The sequence below is a fragment of the Pseudorasbora parva genome, chromosome 14, assembly GCF_024679245.1.
Source record: "Pseudorasbora parva isolate DD20220531a chromosome 14, ASM2467924v1, whole genome shotgun sequence".
NCBI lineage: Eukaryota > Metazoa > Chordata > Actinopteri > Cypriniformes > Gobionidae > Pseudorasbora > Pseudorasbora parva.
Genome location: NC_090185.1, coordinates 15,345,243 through 15,372,124, shown reverse-complemented (window position 1 = coordinate 15,372,124; position 26,882 = coordinate 15,345,243). Strand labels below are relative to the sequence as shown.

Sequence of the window (26,882 nt, the reverse complement as noted above, 5' to 3'; positions counted from 1 at the left end):
GCATAAGTAGAAGAGGTTCAGTCAAAACCCTGCATCTGTAACGTTAACTGCATGAGGGATAATATGAGCCGAAAATCTGCCGCTGACACAGTGCATGCTTTTAACATCAAAACTGACCTTTGGAATAAAAATGGACATTATACACTACAAGGAAGTAACCTGGTTTATTAATAAGTTATGTAAATGATGTTTACGTGCGTTGTCAGTTTACTGTAAACGGGGAAAACTGGTTACCGCGTTAACATGACCATGTTCATTGTCGGCTTATTAGGCTTAAGAGCGTGCATGTAAACGCACTCAAAGCGTTCTTTTTCTCTGTAGGCAGGTCTTTTTTTAGGTTTATTTATCAAAATGTTCTTTTACATATTTGTGTGCTGTTCTGTATTTCAATCACGGCTTTAAAATGTTATGAGAAAACGCTTTACGAATGTTTTTCCACCAAATGACCATTTATTTAAACCTAAATAAGAAACCAATTGTCAGTTCGTCTGTCAGCTGGCAGACATTTTTGTTCGCTTGATTTAAAGTTGCTGCTGTGTGCAGTGTGTAAAGGAAAATTAATATAGTTTTACCCTTGTGCTGACTAGTGTGGTGCCCCTCCCAACCCATTCACACACACACAAACAGATTATTCGACTATCGGTCGACTATAGAAAGATTCGAGATTTCTGATTCAAATGTGTAAATCCTTAGTTTGGGACACCTCTAGTTCATAGTAAATCATGTTTCACTTGCAGTAGCTATAGTGAACATTTAAATAAATTAATATATATTTTTTTATTATTTATTTATTATTATTTACTTCAAATTAAACTTTTTTTCTTTCATTTTAGACTTGATGGAGGAGGGTGAAGAACTGAGTGAAACAGAAGAGAAACATGTCAAAACTGGAAAGAAATCTTTGAGTCGCTCACAAACTGAAAGAAATATTTTATTGAAGAGAAGATCCAACAAATCGTTCAAATGTAAGAAGTGTGGGAAGAGTTTCACGCGAAAAGAAAACCTTCAAGCACACATTAGAATCCACACTGTAAGGAAGCCACACACGTGTGATGAGTGCGGGAAGAGTTTCACACTAAAAGAATACCTTAGGAAACACTTAAATTGCCACACTGGAGAGAAGCCGTACTCATGTGATCAATGTGGGAAGAGCTTCACACAAAAACAATATGTGGAGAAACACATGAAAATCCACACTGGAGAAAAGGCGCACACATGTGATCAGTGTGAGAAGAGTTTCACATTTAAAGGAACCCTTAATGAACACATGAAAACCCACACCGGAGAGAAGCCACACACATGTGATCAGTGTGGGAAGAGTTTTGCACTAAAAGGACGCCTTAAGAAACACCTGAAAACCCACACTGGAGTGAAGCCGCACGTTTGTGATCAGTGCGGGAATAGTTTTACCCAAAAAGCAAGCCTTAATTATCACATGAAAATCCACACTGGAGAGAAGACGCAAAGTCTGATCTCATGTGATCAGTGTGGGAAGTGTTTCAGAGGAGCAAGTAATCTTAAATCACATCTGCGTACTCATTCTGGAGAAAGACCATATAGCTGTGATCAGTGCGATAAAACATTTTCTTGGGCAAAATCCTTGAAGACCCACCTGAAAGATCATACAAAAGAGAAACCTCACGTGTGTTCTTTGTGTGGAAAAAGTTTTAGTGAGCGGAGTGTTTTAAAAATACATCAGAAAAGACACAGCGCTGTGAAGGATCATATGTGCTTTGATTGTGGGAAGACCTTTATTAGTGATGCTGAACTGAAACGGCACCAGATAACTCACACTGGAGAAAAACCTTACAAGTGTTCATACTGTGACAAACAATTCGGTTGGCCAGGAGGTTTGAAATCACATGAGAGGATCCACACTGGAGAGAAGCCACACACATGTGATCAGTGTGGGAAGAGTTTCGCACGAAAAGAACACCTTACGGGACACATGAGGATCCACACTGGAGAGAAGCCGTATGCATGTGATTATTGCGAAAAGAGTTTTTCACAAAAAGGACACCTTACGGGACACATGAAAATCCACACTGGAGAGAATCTGCACACATGTGATCAGTGTGGGAAGAGTTACACACGAGTAAAAGGTCTTAAGGATCACATGAAAATCCACACGGGAGAAAATCTGCACACATGTGATCAATGTGGGAAGAGTTTTAAAAATAAAGGATACTTTAATGGACACATGAAAATCCACACTGGAGAGAAGCCATTCAAATGTGATCAGTGTGAGAAGAGTTTCATCCAAAAAGGAGCCCTTAAGTATCACATGAAAATCCACACTGGAGAGAAGCCATTCAAATGTGATCAGTGTGAGAAGAGTTTCATCCAAAAAGGAGCCCTTAACCTCTTAACCCTCGCCCTGTGCTGAGAAATAAATAAAAAAATGACATACCCCAAATAAAAATGTCTGCAGCTCTTAAACCCTATGGTCTATATCCATAAATGTGGTCTTATTTTAAACTAGACACTTTAAATTATGTTACCCAAAAGTCATAATAACTCAAATAGTATAGGGACAGATTAAAACAAGGGGAAATATGCATGTAAGTGACTCACGTTTTTATTTTTTTATTATTCCCTTATGGAAAAAAATATTAGATTTTAATTTTTATGCCCTGAAAATAACCTAAATATAAAACTGAATGTCTGATCATGCTTTGATTAAAATTTGAGGACGATTCTCTCAAAAATGTAGCTTCTGTAAGCTTTTATGTCAAAAAAGACTGGGCGTCCTTTCAATAAAGTCCAATTATATTAGAACATTTGTGTAATAGTAAAGAGTAGTTTTTATTCAAATAAATCTGCAATAAACTGCTAATTATAATGCATTTGCAGTCCCTGATAACTAAAACAACTATTTACAGAATTTACAAGTGTAAAAAAAACTCATTTAGTTGATAAAAACAGTCTCTTATTTAGTCTGCGCGTTGTGTGTAAGTATGTGTGCTTACACTGGCAGGCGCTGGATACGATGAATGAAAACTGTGGAGACGACGGTAAGTAACAGCTAAGTAAGCATGAGGTATTCACCAATGCTTCTTACGACATCTCTTACAGAAACTACGCAAAATATTGTCTTTTGATTCGTTACTACATCCATCAATCAAATCTATGCTGGCTATGCATTGGCTAGGCATTGACTGGCTTATCCAACAAAGGACCGGCGAGTTTGACTGACAGATGTATCACCCAGTGACGCGCTCCCTTTCTATTTATGTGTCCTAGTCAGCTTTTGATTGAAGGAGAGAGACCTGGGAGGGTTTAATATAACCGGAACAGTCCACAGTACAGGGGAGATTGTCAAAATAAGGCTTACAATCGCTATTTCATTGAAAATGGACATGATTGATTACTCTTAACACAAAACGCTTATGCAAACAACGGAGGATTTTTAGTTTTTTCCCCTTATTTTTTCGTTGTTTTGGATTAAAAGTGGGATGCATTTTGAAGAGTGGACTCTTACACAGACATGTATGCTGTTGTTTTGTGGATTCGTCCGATCTGATCTGAACGTCAGGAGATGAAAGATGAGTACCGCGTTCATTATGCTAATGTTTAAATAGCCACTGCTTTAGCATTTAATTTAACCCTTTCCTCTCTGGTGTATTTATTGCAAAAACGAGTTCAGAACATGAATCTTGAGTGTTTTAGCTTTCAAATGATGCATAGTTTGTGATAGTTGATTGAACAGTTTGTATAAAACAAAAGTAATTATAAGTAGAGACACGCCCACTTGCGTCAGACGCCCCGCCCACGATCCGGTGCGGATTAAGAAGTTAAGTATCACATGAAAATCCACACTGGAGACAAGCCATTCAAATGTGATCAGTGTGAGAAGAGTTTCATCCGAAAAGGAGCCCTTAAGTATCACATGAAAATCCACACTGGAGAGAAGCCATTCAAATGTGATCAGTGTGAGAAGAGTTTCCCATGCAAACACAATCTTACAGTTCACATGAAATTTCATAGTGGTGTGAAGCCGCACACATGTGATCAGTGTGGGAAGAGTTTCACACTAAAAGGAACACTTAATCTACACAAGAAAATCCACACTGGGGAGAAGCCGTACACATGTGATCAGTGTGGGAAGAGTTTTAGACAAGCAGGTGCTTTTAAATCACATCTGCGTACTCATTCAGGAGAAAAACCATTCAACTGTGATCAGTGTGGTAAAAACTTTATTTCGGCAGAATCCCTGAAGAGCCACTTGAAAGTTCATACAAAAGAGAAACCTCACATGTGTTCTTTGTGTGGAAAGTGTTTTAGTCAGATGAGTAGTTTAAAAGGACACCAGAAAATGCACATGGGTGTGAAGAATCATTTGTGCTTTGATTGTGGGAAGACCTTTATTACAAAAACTGAACTGAAGCTGCACCAGAGAGTTCACACTGGAGAAAAACCTTACAAGTGTTCACACTGTGACAAGAGATTCAATCAGTCAAGCGTCCTGAAAGCACATGAGAAGACCCACACTGGAGAAAAACCTCACAAGTGTTCACACTGTGACAAGAGATTCATTCAGTTAGGAAACATGAAAATACACGAGAGGATCCACACTGGAGAGAAACCGTATCACTGCATTCCATGTGGCAAGAGTTTCACTCATTCAACTTCTCTACTAAATCATACAAGAAACAACTGTCTGAAATCATGACATCATTTATAAATTCATCTTCAGATCCAGCCCTTTCAAACGCAATGCTGCCCACTCATCAAACTACACAATATACCCATAAGCAAATCTGACCCAACAAAAAAAGCAACTCTTCCATATGAATCAGGACAAAGAAAAAATAAACATACAGTAAACAAAGTTAATTTTCCAAAACTGTTTAAAGTCCAAAAGAACAACTTTATTGCACTCTAAAAATGGCTGGGTTAAAAACAACCCAATTGGCAACTCAGCGCTGGGTAATTATTGGACAGAACACATGCTGGGTTAAATTAACCCAGTGGCATTTTAACCCAGCAGGCTGGGCTGTGGAGAAAACCCCAAATGTAGTCAATTTTTACCATTAATGGATTTGCTATTCTTAGTTATTCTTGCTGGGTTGTTCTTAAAATGTATCCTGTGCATTAGCCTACTGTAAAACTAGACAATCGTGAAAGAACAAATGAAGAATGCATGTTCAGACTGTTAAAACAATAATTTTTATTGCTTGACAAATGGTACAACACACAAATGTGTTAAAATTGGCAACAATGACGACTACAAACCTAATATATTCTGTCAATGTATTCACGTTTAAATCGAACTTTTATTTTGACGGGTTGCCGTGACCTTTGAGTATTTGTGTTTATGATATGACAGTTTTCTCAAATGAAACGGTAAGTACGGTCTATGTAGTAAAAAAAAAAAAGTATTTTTTTACGGTCTATGGTAAATACTCATGTCCTCAGTGAACGGCAGATGCTAAAAAGACTACAAGCGTGTGGCGCGCGTGTGTGTACGCTCGCGCACGCGCCCCCGTCATTCACACAGAGACGCAAAACAGGAAAGAGTAATATTAGTAGTATTTAATGAGACACTGGTATATATTCGGCTACAGTCTGGAGCCCTGCGTGACGCGACTGAACGATAGACGCAGCTACGGGACCGAATATAGTCTACTTGTGAGTCGACGCTAGCCTACTATCGTCACATTTTTAAAATTTCAGTACTTACCGAAGTAGCCTACCGGTAGCCTACTTGTGACATCCCTACATAAAACCATGGTTAATTTTCGTAAGGGGATCATGGTTCCGTGTAATTACAAACTGTATTTATCTATCGTCTCACATGCCTACCTAAACTAACACGAGTCAGTACATTGCATCGGATTCTGAGGTAAAACTTTCGTCGTAACATTGCCGTGAAGAAAAAAAAAACTATAATTATGCTAATTAAAATGATTATTAATGAAAACATTATGAACTTCTCTTAAAACATCTGCAACTAGTGGCTTTGCCTTTTGCATTGTCCTTTCAAAATGACAGTTTGGGAGCGAATTTAAACGAATCAAGGCGGGAAGCACGTGAAACAACCAAGCGCTGGGTAGAATCAACCAAGCATTGCGACCCAGCAGGTTTAACCCAACGACTGGAAGTTTTAAACTACCCAATGGTGTTTAAAATATGATCAAATAAACCTACAAAAATTACCCAACAGTCTTAACCCAGCATTTTGGGTTAAAAAACAACCCAGCATTATTTAGAGTGTAGAATGTTTAAAAAATATATATATTACAAAGGGATGTCCTATTATATGTCCATGTGCTGGCATGTTTAGTAGGAAGTTGAAGAAGAGTCTTTAACACTTTTAAGCAGGACATGTATACTTTTTCTCTATTGCTGTGTCTAGTTACTCTGATACTTTTGAAATATTTACCAAATGCAGATGTAAGACCTTATCACGTAGCTTTTATAAACCGGCTGCTTATTCGCTTCTCTTCTCTTTTCTTGAGATGCTTTAGTTATCTTGTATGTCAAAAAAGAGAGAAATCTTATTTGTTTGCACATTTATTACTTCATTTATATATTCAACCAATTCTTGACTAAACTTGTTACTTATATTTTTTCCAACAACATTTATTGTCCATTTTTATTGTGTGCTAATTCTACAAAGCCCCAATCAGGGGGGGAAAATATATTAGTTTTGCTAATGAATTGCTATACTTTACACATTAGTTTAGTTATATATAAGTTTTGCATTTCCCCAAGAAACATTTACAAGTGAGTGATTGTGTTTTCCATCTCCATATTGCCTCCTTTTGAGGGCTGAATGTTATTCTACTTGCATCAGAATAAACCATTCTGCTCAATTTTAATTATATTTGAATATCATAAACTATCTGATTCGTTTTGGGACTTTTATGCATAAACACTTTCCTCGCTTCTAAACTCTAGCAGACACAGTGGCTAGTAAGCAGATGTCACTGGGTCTCTTGACCTCAGGGGGTCAGGTGAGATCCCATTCCAAGGGTCCAGATGCAAAACGGAAAGACAGAACACTGTTATTTGTGTGCTGCTTCTTAACTCTTACCATGTGTGGACAATTACAGGAGGAGAGCAGTGGAGACCATGAGTTAGAAACAAACTATTAGAGAGCAGAGCTTTGTTGTGACTGTTAGTTAGCACTCTTCGGACATTCAGGATGGCTGTATGAATGTGACTTTTTTTTTCCTTGCAAGAAAATAAATCTTTATAAAGACAATTGGCAAAGGTTTGTGTCTTTATTTCAGTGATGCATTAATTAAAGTTCATTTTTGCCACTGCAGATGCCAATTTAAATGAACTAGGACATTGTCCTGTTGTGTGCAGGCTGGTTTTTTTTTTATGTGTTTGTTTTTAGGTTGGATTTTCGTACCGTGGGCGGCATTCTTTAGTGTGGATGCATCACGTGTGGAGGAGATGGCGAGACACTGGAAACACTAAACTTGGATCTATTTTTCTCACTTTACATTGGATTTGCGATTCCTGCAGTTTGTTTATCTTTTGAACTTGAGGAGACTTTTAAGTAACTTTTAAGAACTATGGATGAAAAAACAAATTATTTGTTGTTTGGACTGAAAACTTTGAAATTAAAAGAATTGTTTGATCTGATAAGAGGTGACTTAAATGTCTACATTATTTTCTTTCATTATCAATGTGGTAATGAAAATGTATTGTAAATGTGTCGTGTTGGTTTATATTGGTTTGGCAATGTCATTTAATTTTGGTTGTGAAAAATAATTTCACAAAATACACTGAAATAAGGAAACAAAAGATATATATTCATAAAACAAACAAACAAATAACTAATAAAACCTGTTATTTAGGTGTAAATAAATTAGATCTAAAGCCAAAAAAGTAAAGTATAAATTATAAAGAAATTCAGAACATAAATTAATTTGCTAAAAGGTTAAATGAAAGGAACTAACATTAGACATTTGTCTTTTGTTGACATTGTTTGTAATACATTCAGGTAATTGTTTTAATTTGTAACTGTTACATTTCTTTATAATTTATTTTATTTCAAGTACATTGTTGATTCATATATCTTTCTTTAGTTCTTAATTATTTCATTCAATTGATTATTTTTTATATAAATAAGTGTGGATGGATTTTCTTTTACATGAAAAAAATATTTTTTAGTGAAAAAACATGCTGACCACAGCACCATGAGGTCCTCTCATTCATGGCCAAGGGGAAATTGGAGGGGCTTGAAAACATAATGCTCATATGACCACAAATGTGTTTTGTTGACCAGATACAGGGGGTGTCTCACATTACCCCACTCTCCCCTATATATATATATATATATATATATATATATATATATATATATATATATATATATATTCAACATCCAGCATGACAGTAAAGATTTGTGAGCATTTTTTTATTATCATTTTATTTTATTTATCATTGTTTATTTTCCCTTTATCACTTTTGGCTCAAACAAATAGATATCGATGAAAGATTATTGTCATTGCTTTTTTCCCTACAGACACCACAGATAAAACCCCAAATCCGGTTTCTGTGGACAATTAATCTCACCTCCTTCAATTTGATTGGACATCTCAAATATGACATTGATGAGCACTTTTAGACCACTAAGACTGATCAGGCTAAACAGATAGTTTTTGCCTTAAGTAGGTCATGTGGGCCATTTGTCTGGGCTGAGGGAAGGATATGGGCTGCATAATTCTATACTTCCTTCTTTATATCTGACATCCCAACCTGAAAAAAGTAATTTCAGGGAGGTATCCTGAACCCACAAAGTCACTGTTACAAACTGTACAGCATGCAAGATTGTCATTATGTTTAACGCTTATAAGACAGGGGTACACTTTCATGTTAAAATTCTCTTGTTTGTCTCTAAGGCAGTTTGGCCTGTGTGTGTGTGTGTGTGTGTGTATTTGTGTGTGTGTGTGTGTGTGTGTGTGTGTGTGTGTGTGTGTGTGTGTGTGTGTGTGTGTGTGTGTGTGTGTGTGACAGGTTCGGGTAAATACCGCTTTAGATCTCTCCTGATGTATTTTATAATCTTTTTGGAATGTAGTTCATCCGCAGGAGTCGCCTGAGTGTGACAGTCTGACGTGAAATACAGCCCATGAGCCTCCTCCTTTATGAAATGGATAGTTTTGGTGAAATACAGCCCATGAGTCTCCTCCTTCATGAAATGGATAGTTTTGGTGAAATACAGCCCATGAGCCTCCTCCTTCATGAAATGGATGTTTCAGACCCACACAGAGACGAGAGGAGTTACCAGATGAACCTCTGAGCATCATGTCACTGCACATGTAAAGTTAGTCGGCTAACGCCTTTCCAGAGCCAATGTTGTTCATACTCATTTTATTTCAAAGCATGATCTTAAAAGTTGAAATAAGATTTAAATAAAATTAAATACATTTGTATCTTCTATATCTTCCCAGAAGACTGATGTAGATAAAGATAGCGTCTGATGATTTAGCTTAAATTCAACCTAAAACATATTTTTTAACTAAATGACGTCTGTTCAAAAACTTTAGATTGTTCACATTTAAAAGCAAAAACTGCGCTTAGTTTTCTTAATCTTATTTTTACAAAGATTCAGGCAGATCTTAAACTATTAACCTTGTATGAATGCCATGAAACACATTGACAAAGTTTGTCCTCCTCTGTGGTCAAAGACAGAGCATAAGTTAAGTTTAATTTTTAATTAAATTTTAATTGTACTTTAAACCCATGCATGTCACGGTACATGAAAAAGATGAGAAATCAGTATTGTGAAATCCACTTAATGAGAACCTTAGGTTATTTTTTATGGTAGCTATGCCTTAAAGTTTTTTTTCTTTTCTGAATGTTGGTACATTTTTACCAGTATTTACCATACTTTAAATACAGAAATTAAAATTAAAAATATTTGCTAGCCTACAAATTTGTGAATATTATTTTCAAATAAAATATTTTTATTTGATTTTCCAAAAGGTACATATTGAAAAGGGGGACTGTCTTATATTCATGGTGGTCTTATATTTAGAACAATGTGGTATAGCCTATTTCCGATAATTTTACATTTACATTTATGCATTTAGCAGACGCTTTTATCCAAAGCGACTTACAACTTTACAATTTTTTTAATAACATTTTTTTTTCACAACACTAAGCAACATTCTCCTCTGAATTATACACCATTTAATTCTATACAAAATAATACTAATGTTTTATTTAATATATAGAATCACCACAAGATGACAGCATAGGCTTATTTTTTTTTTTGGGGGGGGGGGGGGTCATGTATACTTAGCTTTTAACACTATTGCACCTAAACATGGATATAACGATTATGACAAATATATAAAACAGGTCAATTCACTAATTCACTAACAAAACAAAGTATGAATATTTCAAAACAAATTCAGCAACTTTACATTTTGATAGATGAACATAAAAAATAAACGCATATATAGGCCTATATATTTTTTTAAATTGGTGAAAACTTCAATTTTATTTTTTATTTTGGCAAATCTGCTTCTCCTTAAACACAATTGATCTTCAGAGAAGCTCCTCCCACAGCAGGTCACCAATAAATGCTGGATTATTCCCATCAGCCTCTGAGTGAAGACAGAGCTGAGCAGTGAGGAGAACATGACTGATCCAGAATCCTGCAGGATGGAACCTGAAGATACTGAAGAACAAAGAGGTTGGTGTTTATTCTTGATTCCTCATTAATGATGCTGAAGAACATTAAGGGTTATAAAACTTCCAGTAGTTCACCTGATTTAGTGGTTGTAGCCTAGTTATAAAAAAGAAAAAAGCGATATGAGTTGTGAAATAACATAGTTAAAGTAAAATAAGGTACAGGGCACTTTTCATTAACTGGGTAGAAAATGGAGCCTGCAACTCAAATAGCTTTTCTTTTTTGTTCAGTGAGTGATCTGTGAAAAGAGGTTTAAGAAACATTTATATCAGAACATTTATACATGGGCGTAGATTAGGCAAGGGGATGGGGGGGACGTGTCCCCCGCACTTTTAATAAAATGTATTTTCGTCCCCGCGCACTTTTACTGGGTCTCACCGAACCTAGTCGAGCCGCTCCGGCGTTACCTGCGCGGCGGCGTAAAGCCAGCTTTCTTTAACATCGGTTGATAGCGCGCCTCTTAAAGTCACGGGCAACTGTATTTACATTGAAACTGAAAGCTAAATTCATCATCATTATTCCAGACTTCAATGTCACATGATCCTTCACTAATCATTCTCATATGAGGATTTTATAATCAAAAAACATGTATGATTTATTATCAAAACAATGTTGAAAACAGCTGTGCTGCTTAAATATGTTGTGGATAGGCCTTCATTTTATTTTTCAGGATTCTTTGATGAATACAGTTCAATGGACAGGAATTATTTGCATTTATTAAATACATTATTATCTTTTGTAATATTAAAAATATCACTTGTGATCAATTTAATGCATGTATGATAAATAAAAGTATTAATTTCTCTATTTTTTAATTTGACCACAAATGTTAGAATGGTATGGTTGTTTCCACAAAAATGAAGCAGCACCATGAGCAGCAAAACTTTTAAACACTGATAATAATCATAAATATTTGTTGAGCATCAAATCCTAATATGAGAATGATTAGTGACACTGAAGACTGGAGTAATGATGATAAATTCAGCTTTGATCACATAAATTGCACTTTATTATATATTAAAGAGAACAGCTGATTTACATCAGAATAATATTTCTCAAATATATATATTAAAGTAGGCTACCATCAACAAAGTACAAATATAATGTAAATCCACCAAACACAACACAAGACCAATGTTGCAGACTAAAGAAACTTATTATTATTTATATAAGAAATTTATTTCAACACGCCCAAAATGTTGACATGGACATTCATAATACTGTAACAAAAAGTCACTTTACATATTGTACTGTACACTGTACAGTTTTTCTCAATCGATTTGACACATTTCTCCAAACTCCGGTAACTGCTCTCAAAACATTTAACACAGTGATCTGTACACTTTGTAATTGTCATAAACCGATAGTAAATTCTCCTTCATCTCATTCAAATTACAAACATAATTTTCTCAAAACACTGTGCACAAAATTCCCTAATGTTATCACAGCAGTTCATACAGCCAAACAAATCTGTAATATATCAGGAAAAACATTTGCAGCTTTTTCACTAGTTTTCACAAACATCACAATTTTTTTTACCATTTTCAAAACACAACAAACAAAACTCTGTGAAGTGATGCAGTTTAATTCACAGAAACTCAATTCGGCCAACTGAAAAATTTAGATGCGATCAATCACTTGAACATTTTCAATTGGAGACCTGGATTTTTTTTTTTTTTTACAGTGTATACAACTAAACTCATTAAAGAACTTTGAAGATCACAATTAAAGAACATGAAAAATGTGTATTTTCATTCATGGATTTGTGTCTCTACAGCTGACTTTTTTTATTAAATCAACAGAGAAGACACTTGTTGTTTTAATGTTAGTATTTTTTTTTTCATAAATGCATTATTAGAATAAACTGCAGTGCTTCATTGCGCAGTAAATACTGAACTGTTTTGCCAACATAAGAGTGTATTTAGTTTGCTGTGTTACAGTTTTTGCCCATTGCTTGAACACAAAACTTCGCTTATTGTGCCAAAACTCTACACACAAGTAAACATGACACAACAATGGGCAATATACCATTTACATCTGTGTCAAATTGAAACTCTACCTTTAAAACCTTAACTCTGCTATCAAAACCTAACATTCCTTTGTCAAAATGTAACTCTGATGACAAAATGATACAAACGTGGATCATATGAATACACTTTGAGATCAGGGAGAACACACTAGTCTACTTTATATAAAACACTGTAGTCTTTAATTTTCACTGTTTTTTTTTTCCAGTTCATCAGTTAGCATTCTGTGAAGCAATGCAACATTTTAGTTTCTTTTTTTCCAACAAAGGTTCACAACAACCAAAAATGAAAGTTCTGAAATGATACAAATGACATAATACTGTACATCACTGTACTTCACACTACAGGACAATCTCAATGGTATAGTGCTATGTACTGTATGTTACACAAAACTAAAAAAAATGGTTACTAAAGAGCAATAGCCAACTTGCAATACAGTAATGTGATACGGTACAGTGTGTAGATACAGTCTGGAATGGAGAGTTGCTGTTTTCCAGTCTGAATGTCCTTATGATGGATGAACTGTGAACCGGCTTAGATGTGGCCGGACTCTCTGCCCGGCTTTCCTCACTGTCAGAGCCATGACTTACCACATGATCCACCAAAGTTTCTCTAATATCATCTTTATATTGTTCTGAATATTGTTCTGTGTAAAGCTCTTTGACCATCTCTCTCTCTCTCTCTCTCTCTCTCTCTCTCTCTCTCTCTCTCTCTCTCTCTCTCTCTCTCTCTCTCTCTCTCTCTCTCTCTCTCTCTCTCTCTCTCAAAATGGCTTAACTGTGGCTTATTTGTGGTTGGCTGATTGGTCTTCGGTTTTGCAATTAAGTGCCTTTGTGTATTTGAGTGGTTGCAATTGCACGATGTGTATTGTATTTTGGATACATGTGTTTTCCAAATGGCACCCTGAGATATTATTTTTGAACGAAGTGTCTTATGTATGAAATAGAGTGTAGTATGCAAGACCGAGTGTGTTGCATAAGGAGTAAGTGTGTTGCAGAATTGCCACTAGACTAGAGTGCAAAGCAGCGCTTTTGTTTAAGGAATGGGTACATGAGTTTAAGGTATGGTAACAAAAGCTTCAAGTTGTGTTACTTTAGTTTAAGCATGGGTCTATAGTGTTCATGCAACAGGCAAAAACTGTAATAGTTTTGAGAGCAACTGCATTAATTTGGAGAAATGTGTCAAATCGATTGAGAAAAACTGTAAAAAATAAATAAGTCAGTAAAAATAGGGCACAAGTCAATGTACAATATGAAGAATTTTCCATATATATATATATATATATATATATATATATATATATATATATATATATATATATTTTTTTTTTTTTACAGGTGTTTTTCCTGTATTTTGAATTACGCATTGCATTAGTTTGTGTTTTAAGGGTTAACAGAAATTTTCGTACAATTACTGGATAATGTACTGGCAGAAAATTACCAGTACAACTTCCATTTTTATTTTTTTTACAGTGTAAGCTTACTGTTATAAAAATAAAATAACAACTACATTGTCTCTTGGCCTAGCTGGATCTGGCCCGAGATTTTTATCAACAGCGCAGCAGGTAATGTTATCATTAGCAAGACACCTAGGAAAGAAACGTCTGGAATGACGAATCCATCCATGAGTTGCTGCTCCTCCGTCTGGTCACAGGCCTCCTCCTTGTCCTCCTCGTCGTCTTACTCTTTCTCTGACTCTTTCCATTGTGTTTGAAGACGGATGAATTGACCTGCTTCTTATACACCTGATTGGTGTGTCTACAATTAAGCGAACAAGAGTTTGCACAGCTGATGATGGCTGTGTTGAACAAATTGGTTGGACAGTGCAGTAATTTGACAGTCAGTGCTTTGGTATTGCAAGGAAGCGACTTCATGATTGATTTTTGTGTGTGATGTGTGTTAAGTGTTTTGCAAGTCACTGTGTGTAGAGTTTTGCAACAAGTGTGAGGTTGACAATGTGCTTAGTTGTGCAAATATGGGATGATGATTTGTTTTTTGAGTGTAAGGTTTTGCTAATAGTGTACTACTTTTAATTTTAGTGTGTAAGCAATCCAAAAAAACTGTAACATGTGCTGTGACATGATGCACAGAGTCTCAGCTGTAACCCGTCCCGTCCAGAGAGGGTCTGAAGCTTTCGTTTCATACTGGAGTACCCTGGAGGATCTCGGGGTGTTTTGACTTAAACTATTTGCTTTTTTTCAACTCTCTAAAAATAAAAGGTATTTTTATTTGTATATGTATTATTATATTTAGCTAAAACTATAAAAGTGTTCAAATAATTTTAGTAACATATTTGTTATAATTCATTTAAAATAGAGGAAAGATAATTTTATAGAACCAATTACTGTGTGTGTGTGTGTGTGTGTGTGTGTGTGTGTGTGTGTGTGTGTGTGAGAGCCATGAGCAAAACAGCTTATAAATTAATTTATTATTGAATTATTTTTTAAAAGATGTGGAAAGTTAGATGCAGACTCTCTAAACATGTAAGCTGATTTTTGTGAACCGTTTCATATATTGCACTATGAATTTTGGTCTCTGGTCACTAGCTTCTCGTGACCTGTGAGGCCCTATAGCGTATTTCACGGCAGACTGTCACGCGTGTCCAACCCGGCGGATGAGTTACGTTTCAAAAGGGGCGAATTGTGCCATATATTAGGAGAGATCTGATGTGGAATGGTTATTTATCGCAACCACGTATCGGGAATACACGCACATACACACCCCCATACGCAACCACCGGGAATACACACACATACACACCCCCATACGCAACCACCGGGAATACACACACATACACACCCCCATGGGTGAGAGACTCTGCTTTGGGAGACATTCAGGAAATACCATGCAGGTATGGTACGGGAACTAGATTTATTTTAAAAAGATGTGGAATGTAAGATGTAAAATGATTTTTGTGAACCGTTTAATACATTGTACTGCTTTATAAGTAGTATGTTTTTTCTTCATCTTTATAAACATTTAACTGAGTGCTATTTTATGACTCCATTTTATTTAAACTGAAATGGGTGTTCAGGTTTTTTTATTTTTATCATTATTGTTTTTCATTATAACTATTTTATAAAACATTCAACTTTTGTGAGGCAGTATAATGCATAATTGCATAATTTTTAATTTTGCAAAAGATCTGTAGTGTTTTGCTAATTGGTTGTGTGGTTGTGCTAATTGTGTGTAGTATTTTGAAAACACGGGCCCAGTTTTGAAAATCGTGCTTAAGCAATTGTACGTTTGTCTGCCAACACCTTTCCAGAGCCAATATTTTGTTTGTACTAATTTTCTTTCAAAGTATAATCCTTAAAGTTTAAATGAGATCTAAATCCAATCTTTAAAGTTTAAATAAAGTCATATCTTCTTTATCTTGCTATAAGACATCAGTATAACATCTGATGCCACATTGTAGGAATGATTTTCCTTAAATTCAACCTAAAGTATATTCTCACTAAAATCGTCTGTTCAAAAACTTTAGCTTGTTTAAAATGTAAATCTTATTTCTACAAATATTCCAGCAGGTCTTAAACTATTAACCTTGTATGAACCCCATGCTATGAAACACAAAGATGTGACGGTTCATGTGATTCCTCATCGTAGATGAGACTGAGACTGTACCCAGCAAGCAATAGCCGTCATTTCACCGTCTAGGTTTACTATAGACCTGATATAGTCCGGCTATGAGTAGCCCACTTTTAGCCAAAAGAATCTTGAATTTGGTTACATGTAATTTTTGTCCAAATAACTTGTGAGATGTATGATATTCCATCATGTAAGCAAAGTTAACAGTGATTACAAGGTGTTTGGTTTCATTTCTTTAACGAGATATATTCATGGCTGTGCGTAGCCACGGTTTAGCTCCTATACAGACCGGCTATTCGTAGCCCACTTTTAGTCAAAAGACTAAACTGATTAATTGTAGTTTTTGGCAATGTAGCACATGATATGGTTAATATTACATCATGTTCGCATTGTCAATAATATCTGCAAGATGTGTCATTTCATGTCATGGTCTGTCTATAGCCACGATTTAGCTCTGAATTGGACGGGCTGTGTGTAGTCTGCTTTTAGCCCACCCATTTGTAAACATTTGAATTAGTTTTAGCTTTGCTGTCCCGCATAACATTCACTTAAAATGTAAGACAGTCAAAGAAAATCGTAAGCTAGATATATTTGAAAAAAAATAAAAAAAATAAAAAAAAATACAACTCTCAACCGCTAGATGGCAACTGTAGCCTGTACTACTGGCAACGGCAGATATCGCGAAAAACATTTCTGTCGGTTGGAGTGGATTTTTTTTTTTTACACAAGAGGAGGAGGAGGAGAACGGAGAACAACAACGGGCAACAGCAAACGTTAAAGGACATTATTTGGCCTTGTAAGTATCTGTGTTTTCATTTTGACATATGCTCATTATATACATTATTTGTTATCGTGTATGAACGGTGAGATTTTAGCTAGATAACATTGTAGAATAAAGCCATGTGGTTAGCATGCTACATGTACACCTTCAAGGGGATGAACATGAAACATGTGCAACCTATAATAATTTGTCATGAAAGCCACAAATATCCTTTTACTCTTTGGATCATTATATGAAAATATGAGTCTTTTTGAAATGATTTAAAATAAATGAAGAGTTGCCACAGGACTGCAGGTTTTCTTTGAGTTTGTTCAAGATATGTTATGTATAAAAACTGAATTCTGCTTCTCCATGTTTAGTTTTGACTCGGGGGACAGAAAGCAGACCTATCCCAGATGACCTGAGAGGATGGTTCATAATGCAGCAGAAGATCAGAAATTCACTTTTGCCTTAAACCATTCAATGCTTTTCTAATCATGTACCTCATTGTTCTAATGCAACATAATGGCTAAAATATCTTTTAAACCCAAAAATTTAAATTCTGTCATTTACTCGCCTTCAAGTTGTTTCTTTTTGTCTGTTGAACACAAAAGAAGATATTTTGAAGAACCTGGATAATCAAAAGCTTTATGGGCCCCATTGACTTCCATTGTATTTATTTTCCTACAATGAAAGTCAGTGGCTACCATCAAATGTCTGGTTACCAACATTCTTCAAAATATATATTTTTGTGTGTTCAACAGAAGAAAGAAACCCATACAGGTTTGGAACAACTTGAGGGTGAGTAAATGATGACTATCTCTTTAAACATGTCACATACATGTATCTTAACCTTTTATAGCCCAGCTTTAGTGCGCATCCAAGCAAAAGAGAATGACTTCATCACAATTACTGTAAATAAAGTAAACAATTATTATGTCAACATAGCTTTTCTTGTGCAATGTTTTGTTTCTTATTTGGCAGATGCCATGATGACCGACTTCCCAGCAGCAACGGTTTGTTATATTTTATTTTATTATATTACGTTGTTAATATTCCATATTTCTTATCCTAATTTTATTTTTAATTTTATTTTTTAACATTTTATTTGGTCATTTTTATGTTTTAATCTTTTTGTATTATCTTAAGTTGTCTCTGTTGTTAATATTCTTTCTAAATAAAACTTTTATATTTAATGTGTTTTGATTGATTGTTATTTTACTGTTATATTTGAGTGAAAAGAATCCTTTAGCCATTTTATTGTCTATTAAATGTATATATTAGTCATTCATTAGCCGTCTATTTGATGACTAGGGCTATGATTAGACATCTATTAGATTTTCACTGACAGCCCAAATTTAGCCTTGATTTAGCCTAGACCCATATTTGCTGTCTATTAGACGTATAGATGTAGCCATTCAGTAGCCATCTAATTTTGGGCTATGATTAGACGTCTATTAGATTTTCACTGACAGCCCAAGTTTAGCCTTGATTTAGCCTAGACGTCTGGGCTGTGTTTAGACGGTTATTAGACGTCTTTTAGACGCAAAATTGCTTGCTGGGTAGTGACACTAAGAAATATCACTTTAGTCAAACACCCTCAAATAGAGAGACTGTCGTGTCATTTCTTAATTTTCATTCATTTCTATAATGTTGATGGTGCTCAAAGAAGATCCTTTGTCAAAAAAGTTCGACAAACAAAACGGTCATCTGAAATCTAACTAAATCTGATTAAATCACATCATCTACAAACATTGTGATTCTGGTGTTTTAATATCTTATTAATTCCTCTAAAATGTCATGATACCTACAAAATAGTCAACATGTGTAAAAAACTGTACTTGTTTGGTATGAACAAAGTTTTGTGTTCTAGGTGAGAAAAATTGACCAAGATTAGGTTTCATGAGTGTTGCAAAACAAAATGTTTTCCCTGTGGTTGTGGAACATTAGAGGTAAATCATTTAAAATGTAGGTTTGTTAAAAGAAAAGAAATACGTTTAGTCATACATTTAATAAAAATGTTAAAATGATTTGCCCAAACTTGCACTGACAACCAGATAGGAATCTTTACCTTAAAACATATACAGCCGGACAAAATAAAATGTGTACGGTAATCTTGATCATACGACTAAGAATAGACAATAGGGGAAGAATGTGTATCACAATAAAGCGGACACTTTTTCTTATACAATGTCTTACACAGTGTCCCACACAATTCCTACAAAGAACATGTTTGGATTGTATCTGTATAGGGAAGAAGCAATGACAATAAGCTATAATCGATATCGATATATTTAATTGAGCCAAAAATAATAGGAAAAAGACATAAACAGGTGAAACAAATGATAACTTATCTGGATTGGGATGCATTAGGCAATAGTAAAGAATATTAAAAATGGGACGTATGATACTAGCTTACAAATATTGTATAACTCATGTTGAAACATAGGGCCTACTCACAAGTGAAAAATAAATATAATTTTCTTTGTTTGATAAGAAGCTTCATCTGAATTATTGTTACATATGCCTGATATGATAGGCTACTTAAAAAAGACCCTATTCCAACACCACAGAGAAAATATTTTTTCTAATAGTTTGTCAGAAGAGAAAATAATCTGGTTTAGTTGTATTTTAAAATAAAATGCACCAAATATATTTAGTAGTGTGATTGTCTTGTTTAATATATTAACTTATTTATCAGGCTAATAAACGTAGCATGAAATGTTGCAGAAATAAGAAAAGTACATTTTATTAGGGCTGGGCGATAAATCGATTTTATCGATTAATTCGAGTTTGTATTGTATTGATTTGTAATTCGAGTAATTGTAGTTTATGTCGATTTTTGTGAATGAAAATCGGTTTTCTTCTTTAAAATCCGCCGACGCTCCCTCTGGGCTCCCGTAATGGCTCAGCCCTCCCCCGCGCGTTTGCCAGTGCCACAGACAGAGATACACAAACAACAAGGATAGCGTCTAACAACATACAGTGTCATTGGTTCAGTTTTTCACAGAACATTTTAATACCCCGCTGCAAAGTGTGTTTGAAGTCTGAACGGAACTGCCCTCATTTGAGCTGCGCGGACAACAAATGCAGCGCGAGCTCACACACGGGTCGATCTCGTGACAGACACGATACACGGCGCTGGAGATCCAGTGAGAGAGCGTTTAAATTCACCACAGAATTAATAACATCGCTACTGTGATATAAGTTAGTGGAAGCGTTCGGCGCAGAATTCTGTTATGAACCACAGATATCAGATCAAACAGCTGACATGGAGGCAACATGAGCGAAGGTCAGGGGTTTCAGTCACAAATCACCAACATTCACCATGATTTACTGTAAACCCACATGGATTTAATGTTGTTGTCTTGTCATTATTTTTCTCAGGATTCGTACAACCTTTTGAGATTGAAATTCAAGCACTGTCCAATGGTTTCGTACACTTGTACACTTACTGCACTTATTTCCAGCACTTCAAAGCTCTAAATATCCAAAATGCTATTTTTAATGTGATGGTTTGTAAAACTAAAAGTTTAAAGGGGTCTTGTGAAATAAATAGTCTTAGTGTATTTTTTTTAAATGTTTAATCCTTTTTTTTTTTTTTTGGCAAACAAGCATTTTTTATTTAAAAAAAAGATATGCAGTGCCCACCACTATAACCAGCAGAACAGTACTTATTGATGTATTAGCCATTTCCACTCCCTAATATAGGGAGAAAAGTAGAAAGTCACCAAGTCTCATGAAAAACTATATTACACAGAAAGCAAGTAAAGAGCTCATTTAATAATAACTGAAGCTGTCGGTCAGTTCAGTGTGAGACTATTGAAGAACAATGGTAATTAGGGCATAAGCCCCACATTTTATAAAACAAAACATATCAATTAATGGCTTTGTGTCAGAACACAACAGGGATACATTTGGTAAACTTTTTCTTCAAATTTGAAAGCAGGATTATCTTTTGGAAAAGTGTAATACGGTGTTTGATTTTGCAATCTTACATATGTAGTGTATCTTACAGTTTTGTGCATTGCAGCAAACATTATGGTCAACTAGGAGTTTAATTGATATTGAAACTTTGTAGAACTAAGAAAAATAAAATATAGATCCATGGGACATGTACCATCCTAAAAATTTAAGTGTAATTGTACGTTTTTTAAGCACAATTTTAAATGTTAAAGATTCACTCTGTGCTGGTTTGTGAATAACAATTGAAATGAACGACTACCTTGTAGGGTCTTTAACACCCTGCACAATCATTGGGGTCAAAGGGCAATCTCCCTGCTAGTGTCATCCGCTCTCTCCAAAGTCTGTTCATGCTGACCAACAGACAAACTGTCTCAACAACACACATGAACATTACATTTTCAAAATTCTACGCATTTTGAGTAGATAACTGATAGTATATTTTATGTAAAGGGTGTTTCCACACTGATGAAGGCCAGTTTGGAAGACACAAGAAAATAAAAATCATATGCAGCTTACAATCCTAGATCACGGCTACCATAAAATGTTTGTCTGTAGTAGTATCAGATATGACCGGTTATTATTTAAAATTTAAAGTAAGATCGTGCTTGGACATAAGAAGAGTAAAATTAAATATTCTTTAAAATTAAACTTTACTTATACTCTGTCTTTGACCACGGAGGAGGACAAACTTTGTCAATGTGTTTCATAGCATGGGGTTCATACAAGGTTAATAGTTTAAGATCTGCTTGAATATTTGTAGAAATAAGATTTACATTTTAAACAAGCTAAAGTTTTTGAACAGACGATTTTAGTAAGAATATACTTTAGGTTGAATTTAAGGAAAATCAGTTATACTGATGTCTTATAGCAAGATAAAGAAGATATGACTTTATTTAAACTTGTGTTATTCAGTCTACATTTTAGACTTGTCTTTTTTCGTCAACGATATTGCATGTTTATATAACGTTAGTCACAATGTAGGCTACGCAGCGACTGTGATGTACTCTTAATACAACCATGCAAAAACATCATAGGCGTACTTCAGTTCTCAAAAATATAAATATATAACTATAAATATATTACATAATGAATAGCCTTGTCAAATTACCGTCGTTTTAACTTGGAAAAGGTGATTTTTGCTAGAAGCATGGAGTGAACGATCTGTAAGCAACGTATCTACGGTTGTATTTTGTAATACAAAATAATTTTAACCTTTGTCATTAGACACTATTTAGTTTTGTATGGTACTTGGAGTTTCCTATTGTTACTGTACTAGCATCTTGCGTCATCTAGACAATCTAGACATCTCTAAGAAACTTTCAATTTAATCAGAAATTGTTTAAATAGCTAGTCAATAAGTGGATAAATTACTTACTGCTTGCAGGAATACAGTTGCCCCCTTTTTTCAGTTTAAAGACGTTGAGCGTAGCTTGCTTGAAATGGGCCGAACAAATGAACGATTTGTTATGGTATCCGATTATAATAAACCTTAACCATGACTGTTGACATACGAAAAGTCCTCTCCTGCACAGCCTGGATCATTATGTGTGTCCGAGCTGCCGTTTTTGCTATCCTCAAGTGTTGTTCGATGATTCGGCTTTGTCAGTTCCGCCTGACATTGAACATATTTGTACAGATGCAAATGTTGGGGGCGTGCATATAAATGATCCCCAACGCTTGCATCACGGTTGGGTTAATGTTGAGAAGCAATTTGTTTCCATAGTGTTTTGGATTCACGAGATTTACATAAGAACTCACAGTATGTGATGTCCATGTGTGTGTGTGTGTGTATATATATATTTTTTTATTTACATTGTTTGATTTACTGAAAATTAAACCTTTTTTCTTTCATTTTAGACTTAATGGAGGAGAGTCAAGAACTGAGTGAAGCAGGAGAGAAACATGTAAAAACTGGAAAGAAATCTTTGAGTCGCTCACAAACTAAAATAAATCATTTACTGAAAAGAAGATCCAACAAATCGTTGAAATGTAAGAAGTGTGGGAAGAGATTCACGCGAAAAGAAAACCTTAAGGCACACATTAGAATCCACACTGTAAGGAAGCCACACACGTGTGATGAGTGCGGGAAGAGTTTCACACTAAAAGAATACCTTAGGAAACACTTAAAATGCCACACTGGAGAGAAGCCGTACTCATGTGATCAATGTGGGAAGAGCTTCACACAAAAACAATATGTGGAGAAACACATGAAAATCCACACTGGAGAAAAGGCGCACACATGTGATCAGTGTGAGAAGAGTTTCACATTTAAAGAAACCCTTAATGAACACATGAAAATCCACACCGGAGAGAAGCCACACACATGTGATCAGTGTGGGAAGAGTTTTGCACTAAAAGGACGCCTTACGAAACACCTGAAAACCCACACTGGAGTGAAGCCGCACGTTTGTGATCAGTGCGGGAATAGTTTTAGCCAAAAAGCAGGCCTTAATTATCACATGAAAATCCACACTGGAGAGAAGACGCAAAATCTGATCACATGTGATCAGTGTGGGAAGTGTTTCAGAGGAGCAAGTAATCTTAAATCACATCTGCGTACTCATTCTGGAGAAAGACCATATAGCTGTGATCAGTGCGGTAAAACATTTTCTTGGGCAAAATCCTTGAAGACCCACCTGAAAGATCATACAAAAGAGAAACCTCACGTGTGTTCTTTGTGTGGAAAAAGTTTTAGTGAGCGGAGTGTTTTAAAAATACATCAGAAAAGACACAGCGCTGTGAAGGATCATATGTGCTTTGATTGTGGGAAGACCTTTATTAGTGATACTGAACTGAAACGGCACCAGATAACTCACACTGGAGAAAAACCTTACAAGTGTTCATACTGTGACAAACAATTCGGTCGGCCAGGAGATTTGAAATCACATGAGAGGATCCACACTGGAGAGAAGCCACACACATGTGATCAGTGTGGGAAGAGTTTCGCACGAAAAGAACACCTTACGGGACACATGAGGATCCACACTGGAGAGAAGCCGTATGCATGTGATTATTGCGAAAAGAGTTTTTCTCAAAAAGGACACCTTAATGAACACATGAAAGCCCACACTGGAGAGAAGCCGCACACATGTGACCAATGTGGGAAGAGCTTCAGAGTGAAAGGATCCCTTACATATCACTTGAAAGCCCATATTGGAGAGAAGCCGCACACATGTGATCAGTGTGGAAAGAGTTTCATACAAAAAGGAGCCCTTAAGTATCACATGAAAATCCACACGGGAGATAAGCCATACCCATGTCATCAGTGTGGGAAGAGATACATACTAAAAGGAAGTCTAGAAGATCACATGAAAAGCCACACGGGAGAGAATCTGCATACATGTGATCAGTGTGGGAAGAGTTTTACACGAAAAGGACACCTTAATGAACACATGAAAATCCACACTGGAGAGAAGCCGTACTCCTGTGATCAGTGTGAGAAGAGTTTTACAGGAAAAGGAGCCCTTAAGTATCACATGAAAATTCACACTGGGGAGAAGCCATTCAAATGTGATCAGTGTGAGAAGAGTTTCCCATACAAACACAATCTTACAGTTCACATGAAATTTCATAGCGGTGTGAAGCCGCACACATGTGATCAGTGTGGGAAGAGTTTCACACTAAAAGGAACACTTAATCTACACAAGAAAATCCACACTGGGGAGAAGCCGTACACATGCGATCAGTGTGGGAAGAGTTTTAGTCAGGCAGGTGCTTTTAAATTACATCTGCGTACTCATTCAGGAGAAAAACCATTTAACTGTGATCAGTGTGGTAAAAACTTTATTTCGGCAGAATGCCTGAAGATCCACTTGAAAGTTCATACAAAAGAGAAACCTCACGTGTGTTCTTTGTGTGGAAAGTGTTTTAGTCAGATGAGTAATTTAAAAGGACACCAGAAAATACACATGGGTGTGAAGAATCATTTGTGCTTTGATTGTGGGAAGACCTTTATTACAAAAACTGAACTGAAGCTGCACCAGAGAGTTCACACTGGAGAAAAACCTTACAAGTGTTCACACTGTGACAAGAGATTCAATCAGTCAAGCGTCCTGAAAGCACATGAGAAGACCCACACTGGAGAAAAACCTCACAAGTGTTCACACTGTGACAAGAGATTCATTCAGTTAGGATCCCTGAAAATACACCAGAGGATCCACACTGGAGAGAAACCGTATCACTGCATTCCATGTGGCAAGAGTTTCACTCATTCAACTTCTCTACTAAATCATACAAGAAACAACTGTCTGAAATCATGACATCATTTATAAATTCATCTTCAGATCCAGCCCTTTCAAACGCAATGCTGCCCCCTCATCAAACTACACAGTACCCATAAGCAAATCTGACCCAACAATAAAAGCTAACTCTTCCATATGAATCAGGACAAAGAAAAAATAAACATACAGTAAACAAAGTTAATTTTTCAAAAAAAGATTTTTTTTATATTACAAATATAATACAAGTCATATTATATGTTCTTGTGCTCGCATGTTTAGCAGGAAGCTGAAGAAGAGTCTAACACTTTTAAGCAGGACATTTATCTGATATATACTTTTTCTGATATATGATATATACTTTTTTAATATTTTATATATATTACAAATATAATACAAGTCATATATGTTCTTGTGCTCACATGTTTAGCAGGAAGCTGAAGAAGAGTCTAAAAGTTTTAAGCAGGACATTTATCTTATATATACTTTTTATTTTTTGCTGTGTCTAGTTACTCTGATACTTATTTACCAAATGCAGATATAAGACATTATCACGTAGCTTTTAAATTGTCTGTTTTAAATTGTTTGCTTCTCTTTTCTTGTGATGCTTTATCTTGAATGTCAATAAAGAGAGAAATCTTATTTGTTTGCACATTTATTACCTCATTTATAAATTCAACCAGTTCTTGACTAAACTTGTAACTTATATTTTTTCAACAATATTTATTGTCCATTTTTATTGTGTGCTAATTCTACAAAGCCCCAATCAGGAATACTTAAAGGAATACTTTTACAGCACAGCTAATCGTGGTTCATCTGGTGTAGCCCGGACAAACAAAAACAGTCCATTTACAGAGGAATCGGTGAATTGAATGTTTATCTTGATAAATGTGGTGAAGTACAACTATGTGCGATATTGATGTGAAGCTAAACAGAAAAGCAGTGTGTTACACTATGGGTAAAGTGTGATTAAATGATGTTAATTGTTGGTCAGATATTTGTTAATGGAAAAATTGAATCTTAGAAGAAGATCAAGATGCATGAGATGTTTAATAATTTTCATATATTCATACAGTAAAGAATCATTATGTTTGTAACATTTCTGACTGTTATGCATAAACACATTGCTCACTTCTAAACTCTAGCAGACACAGTGGCTATAGTATGTGACCTTAGATGTCACTGGGTCCCTTGAACTCAGGGGGTCAGGAGAGATCCCATTCCAAGGGTCCAGATGCAAAATGGAAAAATAAAACAGTTATTTGTGCACTGCTTCTTAACTCTTACCATGTGTGGAAAATTACAGGAGCAGAGCAGTGGAGACCATGGGTATCACTAGGCCCTTTTTAAGGGGGCTTCAGCGGTGACCTATAAGAGGTGACCTATAGTCTACATTATTTTCTTTCATTATTAATGTGGTAATGAAAATGTATTGTACATTTATCTTGTTGGTTTATATTGGTTGGGCAATGTCATTTAATTATGGTTGTGTAAAAGTAATTTCACAAAATAAATTGAAATAAGGAAACAAAAGATATATTTTCACAAAAACAAAAAAACAAATAAAACCTGTTAATTAGGTGTAAATAAATTAGATCTAAAGCCAATAAAATAAACTATAAATCATTTTGCTAAAATGTCAAATAAAAAGGAACTAGCATTTGACAG

The 26,882-nt window shown here is 35.4% G+C and overlaps 2 protein-coding genes across 2 annotated transcripts; both read left to right on the top strand.

The window, feature by feature from the left end:
- The first annotated feature begins 838 nt into the window (after nt 1-838).
- Nucleotides 839-4,898, top strand: LOC137039748 (zinc finger protein 850-like). The gene is made up of 2 exons (XM_067415025.1): nt 839-2,336; nt 3,792-4,898. Exons 1-2 carry the CDS (start codon nt 839-841, stop codon nt 4,670-4,672), a joined length of 2,379 nt encoding a protein of 792 aa, XP_067271126.1. The 3' UTR covers nt 4,673-4,898.
- Nucleotides 4,899-10,579: 5,681 nt separating this feature from the next.
- LOC137040147 (zinc finger protein 850-like) lies at nt 10,580-25,729 on the top strand. The gene is made up of 2 exons (XM_067415566.1): nt 10,580-10,660; nt 22,855-25,729. The coding sequence occupies exons 1-2, from the start codon at nt 10,606-10,608 to the stop codon at nt 25,254-25,256; spliced, it is 2,457 nt and encodes an 818-aa protein (XP_067271667.1). The 5' UTR covers nt 10,580-10,605; the 3' UTR covers nt 25,257-25,729.
- The last annotated feature ends 1,153 nt before the right edge of the window (nt 25,730-26,882 follow it).